Here is a 15,202-nt window from a genome sequence, read left to right on the forward strand (position 1 = left end):
GGGGTAACTTGTGTGTGTGTGTGGTTGGCGTGGCGGCCGGCGCAAGAGAATGTGTGGACCAGAGGGGAAATTGTCTGCCACTCCTGTAGCAGAGAGCAGACATCTTCAGGATAATGGGACGACTAACGACGCACATTCAAAGCCGAGGTTCAGTCGACCTCTCCCTTCTTCAGCGTTCTTCCTTTCTCGGGGGAAATATTCCTTCCTCGCCCAAGCCTCTCAAGTGACAAGACTGGTTCTGGAAAATAATAAAAATATAAAGACGACGAAAACTCTCCATCCCCCCCCCCTCGTCCCCTTCCCCTTGTGCTGCTTTTTAGTAACCTAAAGCTGACGGGAATGTGTGAGGGCCGTGACGGGAGTGCTGACGCCCGTCACCCCTCCGTCACCGTGGGTGCGCGGGACTCTCCTTAACAAGATCACGGCAGTTTTACCCAACTCCAGCCGACTCGTTTTGCTCACTAGAAGAGATATTTTGGAAACCTGATTTGAGAAATCATATTTATTCAAACCCAATATTAGTTATTTTTTCCGTTAAGGAAATACATTGTGGTCAAGCTAAGCTGCTGCTAGCACTGCTGCCGCTAGCACTGCTGCCGCTAGCACTGCTGCCGCTAACACAGCTGCCGCTAACACTGCTGCTGCTAACACAGCTGCCGCTAACACAGCTGCCGCTAACACAGCTGCCGCTAACACAGCTGCCGCTAACACAGCTGCCGCTAACACAGCTGCTGCTAACACTGCTGCCGCTAACACAGCTGCCGCTAACACAGCTGCCGCTAACACAGCTGCCGCTAACACAGCTGCTGCTAACACTGCTGCCGCTAACACAGCTGCCGCTAACACTGCTGCCGCTAACACTGTTGCCGCTAACACAGCTGCCACTAACACAGCTGCTGTTAACACTGCTGCTGCTAACACTGCTGCCGCTAACACAGCTGCCGCTAACACAGCTGCCGCTAACACTGCTGCCGCTAACACAGCTGCCGCTAACACTGCTGCTGTTAACACTGCTGCCGCTAACACAGCTGCCGCTAACACAGCTGCTGTTAACACTGCTGCTGCTAACACTGCTGCCGCTAACACAGCTGCTGCTAACATTGCTGCCGCTAACACTGCTGCCGCTAACATAGCTGCCGCTAACACAGTTGCTGCTAACACAGCTGCCGCTAACACAGCTGCCGCTAACACTGCTGCCGCTAACACTGCTGCCGCTAACATTGCTGTCGGAAAATCCGACACCATTTAATAATATCATACAGGCAGATAATATTGCAGTGTTGTATAAACAAGTTAACCCATAGAAAATGTAACTTGTAGTGGAATTTCCGTCTATAGAAAACGGGATATCATTACCACATACTATTATAAATCCACCACCTATTATGGTGGGAATTATTTTTAAATACATTAGTCTTTGGACTTTACCATAATAAAAACATCTCATATAAATTAACTAAATTATCAGAATTAAAATAGAGTAAATGTGACCCTTCTATCACTTACTGTCATCTGGACAATGTAGGCCAGTAGCGTCAGTTGTGAGGGAGTGGCCAGCCATTGTTATTGTACTTAGACCACAGAGGCTCACGGGAGCAAATACGGCTCCTGTTAATTTTACTTGGACGAAGTGTTATGGAAACCAAAGGTGTACCATCATCAACACGCTGTCAACAAATACAAGTTAAGTGTTCTGCCGAAACCCATTTATCTATCATTTATGGCCATTAATGTCATTAGATAGGGTGAGCCGGTTAGAATACGAGATCGCCTCATACTAAAGATAATTAAGCCTAGGTCTTTATGGTTCCTTGTACAGTGTTTTCTCTGATATAACAGTCATATATTAGGATTCTGGCTTTACAGCTAGCGCCCTTTTGACAGGTCAAGACGAGGAAGCATGCTTTGTGCATCAGTTACCAGGGTGATGGAAGCTACCTCAAAGAGGATAATTTGGTGTCTACATCCTAGTTATATCTGGTGGACTAAGGCCTGCTGTACAAAAATAGATAAGGAACCTCTTCAATGTATGTATGTAGTCTAATACTGTAATTTGATTCGCTGCATATATATAAATTCAATATAAACCCCCCCTAATGTGTAGAGGATCGATTTGTGAGATTGTTGCAGAAATACAGTCCACTTAACATCATACAAATCGCTAACACTGCTGCCACTAACACTGCTGCCACTAACACAGCTGCCGCTAACACTGCTGCCACTAACACTGCTGCCACTAACACAGCTGCCGCTAACACAGCTGCCGCTAACACTGCTGCCGCTAACACTGCTGCCACTAACACTGCTGCCGCTAACACTGCTGCCACTAACACTGCTGCCACTAACACTGCTGCCACTAACACAGCTGCCGCTAACACTGCTGCCACAAACACTGCTGCCACTAACACTGCTGCCACTAACACAGCTGCCGCTAACACTGCTGCCGCTAACACAGCTGCCACTAACACTGCTGCCGCTAACACTGCTGCCACTAACACTGCTGCCGCTAACACTGCTGCCACTAACACTGCTGCCGCTAACACTGCTGCCACTAACACTGCTGCCGCTAACACTGCTGCCACAAACACTGCTGCCACTAACACTGCTGCCACTAACACAGCTGCCGCTAACACTGCTGCCGCTAACACAGCTGCCACTAACACTGCTGCCTCTAACACTGCTGCCACTAACACTGCTGCCGCTAACACTGCTGCCACTAACACTGCTGCCGCTAACACTGCTGCCACTAACACTGCTGCCGCTAACACTGCTGCCACTAACACTGCTGCCACTAACACTGCTGCCACTAACACTGCTGCCACTAACACTGCTGCCACTAACACTGCTGCCACTAACACTGCTGCCACTAACACAGCTGCCGCTAACACTGCTGCCACTAACACTGCTGCCACTAACACAGTTGCCGCTAACACTGCTGCCACTAACACTGCTGCCACTAACACTGCTGCCACTAACACTGATGCCGCTAACACAGCTGCCGCTAACACTGCTGCCGCTAACACAGCTGCCGCTAACACTGCTGCCACTAACACAGCTGCCGCTAACACAGCTGCCACTAACACTGCTGCCACTAACACTGCTGCCACTAACACTGCTGCCACTAACACAGCTGCCGCTAACACTGCTGCCACTAACACTGCTGCCACTAACACAGTTGCCGCTAACACTGCTGCCACTAACACTGCTGCCACTAACACTGCTGCCACTAACACTGATGCCGCTAACACAGCTGCCGCTAACACTGCTGCCGCTAACACAGCTGCCGCTAACACTGCTGCCACTAACACAGCTGCCGCTAACACAGCTGCCACTAACACTGCTGCCACTAACACTGCTGCCACTAACACTGCTGCCACTTACACAGCTGCCGCTAACAGCTAACTAACACAGCCCGTGTCAAGTAATAGCCGGGCAGGGCCCGGCTATTACTTGACACGGGCTGGGTCTCGCTAAGCCTGGACTCGGGCAGCGCCTGGCTATAGCTGGACACGGGCCGGGCCTCGCTTGGCCTGGACTCGAGCCTGGCTGGGCCTGGACACCAGGGGTAGGAGGCAGCCAGAGACAAGGGACAGGGGTAGGAGGTAGCCAGAGACAAGGGACCAGGGGTAGGGGGCAGCCGAAGACAAGGGGCCAGGGGTAGGAGGCAGCCAGAGACAAGGGATCAGGGGTAGGGAGCAGCCGAAGACAAGGGACAGGGGTAGGAGGCAGCCAGAGACAAGGGACCAGGGGTAGGGGGCAGCCAGAAACAAGGGGCCAGGGGTAGGGGGCAGCCAGAGACAAGGGGCCAGGGGTAGGGGGCATCCAGAGACAAGGGACAGGGGTAGGAGGCAGACAGAGACAAGGGACCAGGGGTAGGAGGCAGCCAGAGACAAGGGACCAGGGGTAGGAGGCAGCCAGAGACAAGGGGCCAGGGGTAGGAGGCAGCCAGAGACAAGGGACAGGGGTAGGAGGCAGCCAGAGACAAGGGACCAGGGGTAGGGGGCAGCCAGAAACAAGGGGCCAGGGGTAGGGGGCAGCCAGAGACAAGGGGCCAGGGGTAGGGGGCATCCAGAGACAAGGGACAGGGGTAGGAGGCAGACAGAGACAAGGGACCAGGGGTAGGGGGCAGCCAGAGACAAGTGGCCAATGGTAAGAGGCAGCCAGTGACAATTAAGGGGCCAGGGGCAGGAGGTAGCCAGAGACAAGGGACAGGGGTAGGGGGCAGCCAGAGACAAGGGACAAGGGTAGGGGGCAGCCAGAGAGAAGGGACAGGGGTAGGGGGCAGCCATAGACAAGGGACAAGGGTAGGGGGCAGCCAGAGACAAGGAGACAGGGGTAGGAGGCAGCCAGAGACAAGGGACAAGGGTAGGGGGCAGCCAGAGACAAGGAGACAGGGGTAGGAGGCAGCCAGAGACAAGGGCCAGGGGTAGGGGGCAGCCAGAGACGAAGGAGGGAAGAATGAGACATAAGAAACACATTAAAGAATGATCTCAATTATAAAATATATTAGAAGGGAGACAAAACAATCCGGCTTCCATTAAGAACCATTTGTCTTGCCCACCACTTAGCTCGATCGTGTTTCCTCCTCCTCCTCCTCTTATTCTCCTCCTCCATCTTCTCCTTCTCCTTCTCCTCCTTCCGTTTCCCCTTTCTCCCTCCACCTCCTGCTCCTACTGTTCACTTGCTCCTCCTTTTCCTTCTCGTCATTCCATTATTTTCCATTTCGCTTTTCATCTTTCTTCTTTAATCTTCTCTTCGCCTTCCCTTCCTTCGTCTCCTTTCCCATCTTCCCCTGCCCTCCCCTCCCATCTTCTCCCCTATCCCATGGAGCAGGAAACAACACCACCCAATCGTTCAGGGCCTGAAGTGTGGGCTTCCCCTTACGCTTTACTGTGTGCTCTCTCTTCCCCCCCCCCTCTCTCTCTCTCTCTCTCTCTCTCTCTCTCTCTCTCTCTCTCTCTCTCTCTCTCTCTCTCTCTCTCTCTCTCTCTCTCTCTCTCTCTCTCTCTCTCTCTCTCTCTCTCTCTCTCTCTCTCTCTCTCTCTCTCTCTCTCTCTCGGGGAGAGAGAGAGAGCTTGCCCGGGGAGCTGAAGGTTAGATACGAGTATATTAATGACTTAAAAAGAGGAAAATATATATTTAAATCGAATATATGCTTTACAGCATCGGGGCGTCATATATTAAGTTTTATCACATAGGTAGAAAGATAAATAGGAAGGGAGAACTATAACAGAAATGAAAATAGGTTAAAGAGAGTTCATCGAATGCACGTTCAAGGCCCATGACGAAATTAACATTCACAAACACACACACACACACCAACACACACACACACACACACACACACACACACACACACACACACACACACACACACACACACACACACACACACACACACACACACACACACACACACACACACACACACATACACACACACACACACACAGCCAATCCTTGGACCTATACTGTTTCTGATATATGTAAATGATCTCCCAGAAGGTATAGATTCGTTCCTCTCAATGTTTGCCGATGATGCAAAAATTATGAGGAGGAATGACACAGAGGATGATAGTAGGAGGCTACAAGATGACCAAGACAGACTGAGTGAATGGTCCAACAAATGGCTGTTGAAGTTCAACCCGAGTAAATGCAAAGTAATGAAACTAGGCAGTGGAAACAGGAGGCCAGGCACAGGATACAGAAAAGGAGATGAAGTACTTAATGAAACTGAGAGAAAGATCTAGGAGTTGATATCACACCAAACCTGTCTCCTGAAGCCCACATAAAAAGAATAACGTCTGCGGCATATGCGAGGCTGGCTAACATCAGAACAGCGTTCAGGAACCTGTGTAAGGAATCATTCAGAATCTTGTACACCACATATGTAAGACCAATCCTGGAGTATGCGGCCCCAGCATGGAGCCCATACAATGTCAAGCACAAGACGAAGCTGGAAAAAGTCCAATGGTATGCTACTAGACTAGTCCCAGAATTAAGAGGCATGAGTTATGAGGAAAGACTGTGGGAAATGCACCTTACGACGCTGAAAGACAGAAGAATAAGGGGGGACATGATCACAACCTACAAAATCCTCAGGGGAATCGACCGGGTAAACAAGGATAAACTGTTCAACACTGGCGGGACGCGAACACGGGGACACAGGTGGAAACTGAGTACCCACATGAGCCACAGGGACGTAAGAAGGAACTTTTTCAGTGTCAGAGTAGTTAACGGATGGAATGCATTAGGCGGAGATGTGGTAGAGGCTGACTCCATACACAGTTTTAAATGTAGATATGATAGAGCCCAGTAGGCTCAGGAACCTGTACACCAGTTGATTGACAGTTGACAGGCGGGACCAAAGAGCCAAAACTCAACCCCCGCAAGCACAAATAAGTGAGTACAAAGTAGGTGAGTACACACACACACACACACACACACACACACACACACACACACACACACACACACACACACACACACACACACACACACACACACACACACACACACACAAGTGTAGATATGGTAGAACCCAATAGGCTCAGGAACCTGTACACCTGTTGATTGACGGTTGAGAGGCGGGACCAAAGAGCCAGACCTCAACCCTCGCAAGCACAACTAGGTGAGTACACACACACACACAAACACACACACACACACACACACACACACACACACACACACACACACACACACACACACACACACACACACACACACACACACACACACACACACACACACACAGATATAAGTTACTGGAATAATTCACAAACGCAGAGACAGACATATCCAAACCAATATCTCGTATCTCCTCAATGTTATACAAGACCCAAGTGATGAGGAAATAGCTCACGACAAGATGAATAGCGTGAAGGAGGAAGACTGATCAAGACAAGACAGAGAGAGAGATGAGAAGAAGGGACCAGAACACTGTGTTTGGTGTCCTGTCAAGATAACATGATCACAGGGAAGGTTGCTGTGATTCACAACTTTTACGGAAACAACGATAAATCTTTGTGAGAATGAAGCTGCAGCTAAAATATAAGAGAGGAAGGGGAGAGAGAGACAGTGAGAGACACGGGCATCGTCAGCCTGAGTTAGAGAGAGTGAGGAGGAGAGAAGAGGAGAGAGAGATAGCGAGAGAAATGAAGATAGCTAACGTGAGTTAACGAGATGGAGAGAGCGATATATATATATATATATATATGTATATATATATATATATATATATATATATATATATATATATATATATATATATATATATATATATATATATATATATATATATGTCGTACCTAGTAGCCAGAACGCAGTTCTCAGCTTACTATGCAAGTCCCGATTTGCCTAATAAGCCAAGTTTTCTCGAATTAATATATTTTCTCTAATTTTTTTCTTATGAAATGATACAGCTACCAATTTCATTATGTATGAGGTCAATTTTATTTTATTGGAGTTAAAATTAACGTAGATATATGACCGAACCTAACCAACCCTACCTAACCTATCTTTATAGGTTAGGTTAGGTTAAGTGGCCGAAAAAGTTAGGTTAGGTTAGGTAGTCGAAAAAACATTAATTCATGAAAACTTGGCTTATTAGGTAAATCGGGCCTTGCATAGTAGGCTGAGAAGTGCGTTCGGGCTACTAGGTACGACATATATATATATATATATATATATATATATATATATATATATATATATATATATATATATATATATATATATATATATATATACATATATATATATATATATATATATATATATATATATATATATAAATATATATATATATATATATATATATATATATATATATATGTATATATATATATATATATATATATATATATATATATATATATATATATATATATATATATATATATATATATATATATATATATATATATATATATAAAGTTGGCTTCACTAATTGTCTTCTAAAAAGAGAGAGAGAGAGAGAGAGAGAGAGAGAGAGAGAGAGAGAGAGAGAGAGAGAGAGAGAGAGAGAGAGAGAGAGAGAGAGAGAGAGAGAGAGAGAGAGAGACAGAGAGAGAGAGAGAGAGACAGAGAGAGAGAGAGAGAGAGAGAGAGAGAGAGAGAGAGAGAGAGAGAGAGAGAGAGAGAGTGTCTCCATCTCGTGTAATATGTTAATATAGAGAACGCATGAGAGGACAAAACTGGTGCAAATTAACGGGTGACCTTCATTTCTACTTTTAAGCTTGTATGTTCACACTATTAAGATGAATATACCTCACGAAGATTAGATTTTCAGCGAGAAGCAGAAGGTCTTCCTCACACTCTGTCAGGCACCACGCCCAGCAGTGTCAATACCAGCAAATGTGTTGCGCCTCGACAGTCAGTGTTCGGACAGCGCCTCGACAGTCAGTGTTCGGACAGCGCCTCGACAGTCAGTGTTCGGACAGACACAAGCTTTAGACGCCGCTTATTGAATGTGCCTAAAAGAGCTCCACTTTCAACCCGTTCTATTTACTTTTGCTTCGCGTTAAAAAAGTTTTTAATGATACGTCTCGCCGGCGTATTTATGTCTCCAGCTGCCACCTGTGTCCTCTGGTCCTGCCTCACCTGTGTCTCCAGCTGCCACCTGTGTCCTCTGGTCCTGCCTCATCTGTGTCTCCAGCTGCCACCTGTGTCCTCTGGTCCTGCCTCATCTGTGTCTCCAGCTTCCACCTGTGTCTTCTGGTCCTGCCTCACCTGTGTCTCCTGCTTCCACCTGTGTCCTCTGGTCCTGCCTCATCTGTGTCTACAGCTTCCACCCGTGTCCTCTGGTCCTGCCTCATCTGTGTCTCCAGCTTCCACCCGTGTCCTCTGGTCCTGCCTCACCTGTGTCTCCAGCTTCCACCCATGTCCTCTGGTCCTGCCTCATTTTATGTCTCCAGCTTCCACCTGTGTCCTCTGGTCCTGCCTCATCTGTGTCTCCAGCTGCCAACTGTGTCCTCTCGTCCTGCCTCACCTGTGTCTCCAGCTTCTACCTGTGTCCTCTAGTCCTGCCTCACCTGTGTCTCCAGCTTCCTCCCGTGTCCTCTGGTCCTGCCTCATCTGTGTCTCCAGCTTCCACCTGTGTCCTCTAGTCCTGCCTCACCTGTGTCTCCAGCTTCCTCCCGTGTCCTCTGGTCCTGCCTCATCTGTGTCTCCTGCTTCCACCCGTGTCCTCTGGTCCTGCCTCATCTGTGTCTCCTGCTTCCTCCCGTGTCCTCTGGTCCTGCCTCATCTGTGTCTCCAGCTTCCTCCCGTGTCCTCTGGTCCTGCCTCATCTGTGTCTCCAGCTTCCTCCCGTGTCCTCTGGTCCTGCCTCATCTGTGTCTCCTGCTTCCACCCGTGTCCTCTGGTCCTGCCTCATCTGTGTCTCCAGCTTCCTCCCGTGTCCTCTGGTCCTGCCTCATCTGTGTCTCCTGCTTCCACCCGTGTCCTCTGGTCCTGCCTCATCTGTGTCTCCTGCTTCCACCCGTGTCCTCTGGTCCTGCCTCATCTGTGTCTCCTGCTTCCACCCGTGTCCTCTGGTCCTGCCTCATCTGTGTCTCCTGCTTCCACCCGTGTCCTCTGGTCCTGCCTCATCTGTGTCTCCTGCTTCCACCCGTGTCCTCTTGTCCTGCCTCATCTGTGTCTCCAGCTGCGGGATGATCACGTTGGAAAGCGGAATTCTCTCTTCTCTGGAAGCTTGGAGTGGCTCACGTTGGGAAGCAGGCATCAAGAGAAGAGGCAATCCGGGATGAGCAGGCACTAAGCCCTGACTGTGTGTACGTGCAGGTGGCACTGGCACTGGCTGCCTCCCAGCTACAGTGCCACAAATCAAAGATTACTCGTAACTGTGCGAGTCTTTGGTTAACTTGAGTACTCTGGGCGACGCAACAGGAAATCTTATCATGTACAGGACCCGTAATCCAGAAGACCGAACATTGCGACTCTCAGGGCCTGATGGGATTGGGCCGGATCTGTCACCCTGGCTCCGCCTCCGGCATGAGATGAGATATTGGGAGCCGGATAACACCACCAGCCCAATTATTCAGAGGTGAGACGCCATTCCTCACCCGAAGCCTCGTCCATCTGAGAAGATCCCCCCTCCCCCCCTCCCCACCCCCTCACCACAACACTCCTCAAAATATACCTTCAACAACCCTTCCCCTTCCCCCCCCCTCTCCCCCCTTCCCCCCCCCCTTCCCCCATTCCCCACCAATGACAGTCAAGGCTCGACCATCCTCCTGGCAGTGTACTCATCTATTTGTGCTTGCAGGATCGAGCATTGACTCTTGGATCCCGCCTTTCTAGCCATAGGTTGTTTACAGCAATAACTGAACAATAACTAAGCGTGTCTCCCTGTGAGTGTTGCTTTCTGAAGATCATATATTCTTGGTTGTTCCTTTCTATAGCGTGTCTCTAAATATGTTCTTCATGTCTTCATCGCATCCTTGAACTGGTTGTTCCTGCCACAAGCGCATCTCTGAATTACTGTTCCTATCTCCAGCACATCTCTAAATTACTGTTCCTATCTCCAGCTCATCTCTAAATTACTGTTCCTTTCTCCAGGTCATTTCTAAATTACTGTTCCTATCTCCAGCACATCTCTGAATTAACTGTTCTTATCTCCAGCACATCTCTAAATTACTGTTCCTATCTCCAGCACATCTCTAAATAACTGTTCCTATCTCCAGCACATCTCTAAATTACTGTTCCTATCTCCAGCACATCTCTAAATTACTGTTCCTATCTCCAGCACATCTCTAAATTACTGTTCCTATCTCCAGCACATCTCTAAATTACTGTTCCTATCTCCAGCACATCTCTAAATTAACTGTTCCTATCTCCATCAGGAGTGAGGGCCGCCGGGGTCTTGGCCAAACACGGAGGATGTTAGCGCTACACACAAGGGGAAACAAGACCCACCAAACATGTAATTAGGAGGAGAAACCTAAGTACACTCAAGCGGTCGACCATAGCCACGTCGACTAGAGTCACGTCGACCAGGACCAGGTCGACCAGGGGCCAGGTCGACCAGGGTCACGTCAACCAGGGCCAGGTCGACTAGGGCCAGGTCGACCAGGACCAGGTCAACCAGTGCCAGGTCGACCAGGGCCAGGTCGACCACGACCAGGTCGACCAGGGCCAGGTGATCCTCGACCCAAGGATCACCTAACCTCGTAGTCCTTCACATCTCCCACACTGTTAAATACATATGCATTACCCTCCCCCCCCCCCCACCCACACACACACACCCCATCCTTCCATGGCTAAGAAAAGATGTACAGGTTCCGTAAGCGGAATTGCAAATTTAAATGAACAAGCATGAGGAAGGAGGGTGTGTGTGGGGGAGGGACTAGTCCCCGCCCTACCCATTGGATTCCCTAGAAAATGGGGAGATATTGGCAAAGTTGAGGAAAATATGATAAACTTTACAGGGGAGTTTGGGGAGGGAAATTTGGGGAAGAATCTGATAAGGATTGGAAAATAGAACAAAAATATATTGATGATGAGGAATATAGAAATATACACTCACACACACAACAAATTATCAATTGCATTTTCTGATTTTCTGATTGAGAAAATATAATTGATAATTTATTATAAAATAAAAAAAAACGGCCAATCTACTCATAAAAACTTGCCAGACACCAAGCAGAACGCTTTGAAGGAGACCAACGTCGTCTATGCCTTTAAATGCCCACTTGGGGACTGTAAGCCCCAAAGAACTCAGTATATAGGCAAGACAACAACGTCTCTTTCTAGGCGACTAACAATGCATAAGCAACAGAGAGCCAGAGGATTCCATTACTCTCAAATCTGACTGGCCATTCATACAAGTGTCCAGAATTTTAAAATCAGATTCCAGCAGAGAATGATCAAACTCATAACAATGGTTTCTAATCTCCGAAAATGCTGGTTTAGACAATGGTAATCCAGTCCTAAAAGATAATCCCCGGTGCTCAAGTATCCTAATCTTAAAGTTCCGAATGGAACTCCCGACATATCCAGCATTACAGCTGGAACAATTATACATATATACGACATTTGAGCACAAGGGGGTAGGCACTTTATCTTTAAATTTAAAATAAGAGCCTATGGTATTTGTGTTGACAAAAATAAATCTAAAGTCTACTTGAGGATAACACTGCTGCAACAGTCTCCTCAAACGACTCCTTACAGAAAAGCTAATACTCTTGAGTATTAGCTACAAGCTAATAGATTTGAGAGTAATGGAATCCTTATATATAAAGGAGCTGCGGCCTCTGTTAAATAGCAACCTTTCAGCTGTTCAATTGTACACTGTATAGTGCACAGTAGGTCCTGTAATTTGATTTTTAGTTTATTTTGGTAGTTTAATTTTGTTTAGTTTACCATGTCTTTGCCCTTTCTTACTTATTTCAAGTCTTAACATTGTACATTAATATAATCTTTTATTTAGGATATATAATACATTTTTTGGTATTTAATTTTATTTAATATTTGAGATTTTTATAAGATTTTGGTTAGTACTTTATAATTGTCGTTTATTCTGTTTGTATTTTACATACATTTTTTGTATATTTGTAGTCATTATATAAATATTTGTTATAGTGTTTAGTATCTATGTGTTAGGTATCAAGTTTCACTTCTGATCACTTCACGTAAGTTTAATGGAATGGTTTGTTTTAGTAGTTATAAATTTCATCTTGTAGTTTAATGGATTTTAAATTAGTTTTAATATATGTGACAGTTAATAAGTTTTATTTGTATTGATCACTTCAAGTGCGCTTAAGTGTTTTGTTTTTTAAGCATTTTCCTTTCTTTGATAGGCAATTATATTCAGTATGAGTTCTTTGTTTACCAGTTATTTGATTGTGATTTCTGTTTTTTCTTTTAGATCTGATGATGAATACGAGAAGTATTCGAAACGTTATGTTTTTTAAAGTAAAGATTCTGATACAAGATGTTCAGTATATCCCTGGTTTTCCTATTCATCTTAAAATTAAGATTCCCGAAGGGAACATCGATCATATATATATATATATATATATATATATATATATATATATATATATATATATATATATATATATATATACTGGGGGGATACTGGCAGCAGGTTTTCATCGAGACATATTTCATTGAAAATGACCGCACATAACGTGTTGATTATTTCCTGGTTTAGGGCTTCTATCCCTCTGACTAGTGCCCTTGCTGTTTAATTGGAAGAGGATTCCCCCGAAATCCTCTTCCAATTAAAAATCAGAAAAAAGAAGGAATTCATTTGACGAGGTGTTGAAGGGGTATACGAAAACACAGGGAAAGAAATCAAGAGAAATAAGATTGAGGTATGAAAGGAGAAATAGAATTATGACATAGGAAGGGAAGGACTAGCAGAGACATAATAAAGATAGGGGGCAGAAAAACCGGAAGAAAATGTTGAGGAGACTTAATAAAGACGGAGATAATTAGGGGGACAATATGACACAGGCAGGATAGAAGTAGGGGAAAAATAATGGCAAAGTTTACTTTCGTAATAATTTCGTAGAAACCGAATAATGGAGCAAACAAAATGAGAAAAAATCGCTGAGCCAGTGTGAATATCCTGCCCTTGGAAGGGATATGAGGACAATCAGCTGGGATTTTAGGAAAACGAGCTGGGATATGAGAACAAGGATCCCGAAATATAAGGTCAATGAGCTAGGATATGAGTACAAGGAGGTGAAATATGAGGTGAGTGAGTGGGATATGAGGACAATGAGCCGGGATTTGATGTAAATAAGCTGGGAATTGACGCCACGGAGCTGGGATATGATGACAAAGTGATGAGATATGAACATGGAGTGTAGGGCCAACACCTAACCACTAGGGCTAATTAAACTCAAACGCCGACCCTGCAAGAAGCAAGGTCAACGTTGTGCCGATCAGTCAAAGTGGATGAGATAGTGGAAGCCATGGTGTACTCACCTAGTTGCGTGGGGGAGGGGGTTGAGCTTCGGCTCTTTAGTCCCGCCTACAGTGTGTGTTTATATATAGTTTTAACACCATTCAGAACAATAAAGGATTGATCACTACAAAAGTTAAGTTGCCAAATGTCCAACAACTGAACTGTTTGGCTGGTACCAGCCTCATACTGACATGAAATTGTGTTGTAAACATTTATGTAATGTTGTCTCTGTCTATCTGTCTATCTGTCTGTCTGTCTCTCTGTCTGTCTGTCTGTCTGTCTGTCTGTCTGTCTATCTGTCTGCCTGTCTGTCTGTCTGTCTGTCTCTCTCTCTCTCTCTCTCTCTCTCTCTCTCTCTCTCTCTCTCTCTCTCTCTCTCTCTCTCTCTCTCTCTCTCTCTCTCTCTCTCCCTCATCCCGGTAACCTCAAGACAAGTAGGAGTGGTTTGGTAGTTCCCACGCATCTATCATCTCCTGCTCTCCGGCTTATCCTCTTAAAAGCTCTTCTCTCCTGCGTCTTAATCCCTCAAGCCTCCCGTCTCTCTCCCTCCTGACAGACACATGCCTTCGGAGATCCAATAGCCTGTCTGTCTGTCTGTCTCTCTCTCTCTCTCTCTCTCTCTCTCTCTCTCTCTCTCTCTCTCTCTCTCTCTCTCTCTCTCTCTCTCTCTCTCTCTCTCTCTCTCTCTCTCTTTTTTGCGCCTCCTTGTCTGTCTCTTTCCATGTACTTTTATCTGCTTTTCTGCCTTTCATTCTCTCTGATTGTCTCTGTCTCTTCATCCTTCTCACTCTGTCATTCTCTCTGTCTCCTTTGAGCCCCCCTTAGATATTAGTATTAATGGTTGTATCGTGTACATGCATGTTAAAGAGCTTAAAACTATTAGCTTAATACAAGCTTAGAGTTGTTATCTTACTACAAGCTTAAAGTTGTTATCTGCTCTAGCTATCATACTGCGGGAGCTGGAACTCATCTTTATTAAACATCTTTCTGTGCCCCCATTGCCAGGGCTGACTTGCATCTGACGATAGTTGGCTGTGTCTTCTATGTTGTCTTCTCTCATCAAAATCCCAAAGGCTCATTTGAAGTCATCCACATGATACTTTCAAGATACTTCGAGGTTACCTAAGGTGACTTCGAGGTTACCTTAGGTGACTTCGAGGTTACCTTAGGTGACTTCGAGGTTACCTAAGGTGACTTCGAGGTTACCTAAGGTGACTTCGAGGTTACCTAAGGTGACTTCGAGGTTACTTAAGGTGACTTCGAGGTTACCTAAGGTGA

The 15,202-nt window shown here is 46.2% G+C and overlaps 1 protein-coding gene across 1 annotated transcript; it reads right to left on the reverse strand.

Annotated features, from left to right (window-relative positions):
• Window positions 1-558: 558 nt before the first annotated feature.
• LOC138363406 (mucin-21-like) lies at window positions 559-14,984 on the reverse strand. The gene is made up of 3 exons (XM_069322447.1): window positions 14,838-14,984; window positions 2,169-3,402; window positions 559-1,223 (listed from the first exon to the last, which is right to left on the reverse strand). The coding sequence occupies exons 1-3, from the start codon at window positions 14,982-14,984 to the stop codon at window positions 559-561; spliced, it is 2,046 nt and encodes a 681-aa protein (XP_069178548.1).
• Between the last annotated feature and the right edge of the window lie 218 nt (window positions 14,985-15,202).

Source organism: Procambarus clarkii, chromosome 1 (assembly GCF_040958095.1).
Source record: "Procambarus clarkii isolate CNS0578487 chromosome 1, FALCON_Pclarkii_2.0, whole genome shotgun sequence".
Taxonomy (NCBI): Eukaryota; Metazoa; Arthropoda; class Malacostraca; order Decapoda; family Cambaridae; genus Procambarus; species Procambarus clarkii.

Bases quoted from the DNA above. Each gene is read 5' to 3' on its own strand.
- LOC138363406 (XM_069322447.1), bottom strand. From the start codon at position 14,984: ATGAGAGAAGACAACATAGAAGACACAGCCAACTATCGTCAGATGCAA. The intron at 3,403-14,837 runs GTAAGATAACAA...GGGCTGTGTTAG, and splicing joins ATAACAACTTTAAGCTTGTA to TTAGCTGTTAGCGGCAGCTG. The intron at 1,224-2,168 runs GTGTTAGCGATT...ATTTTCCGACAG, and splicing joins CAGCAGTGTTAGTGGCAGCA to CAATGTTAGCGGCAGCAGTG.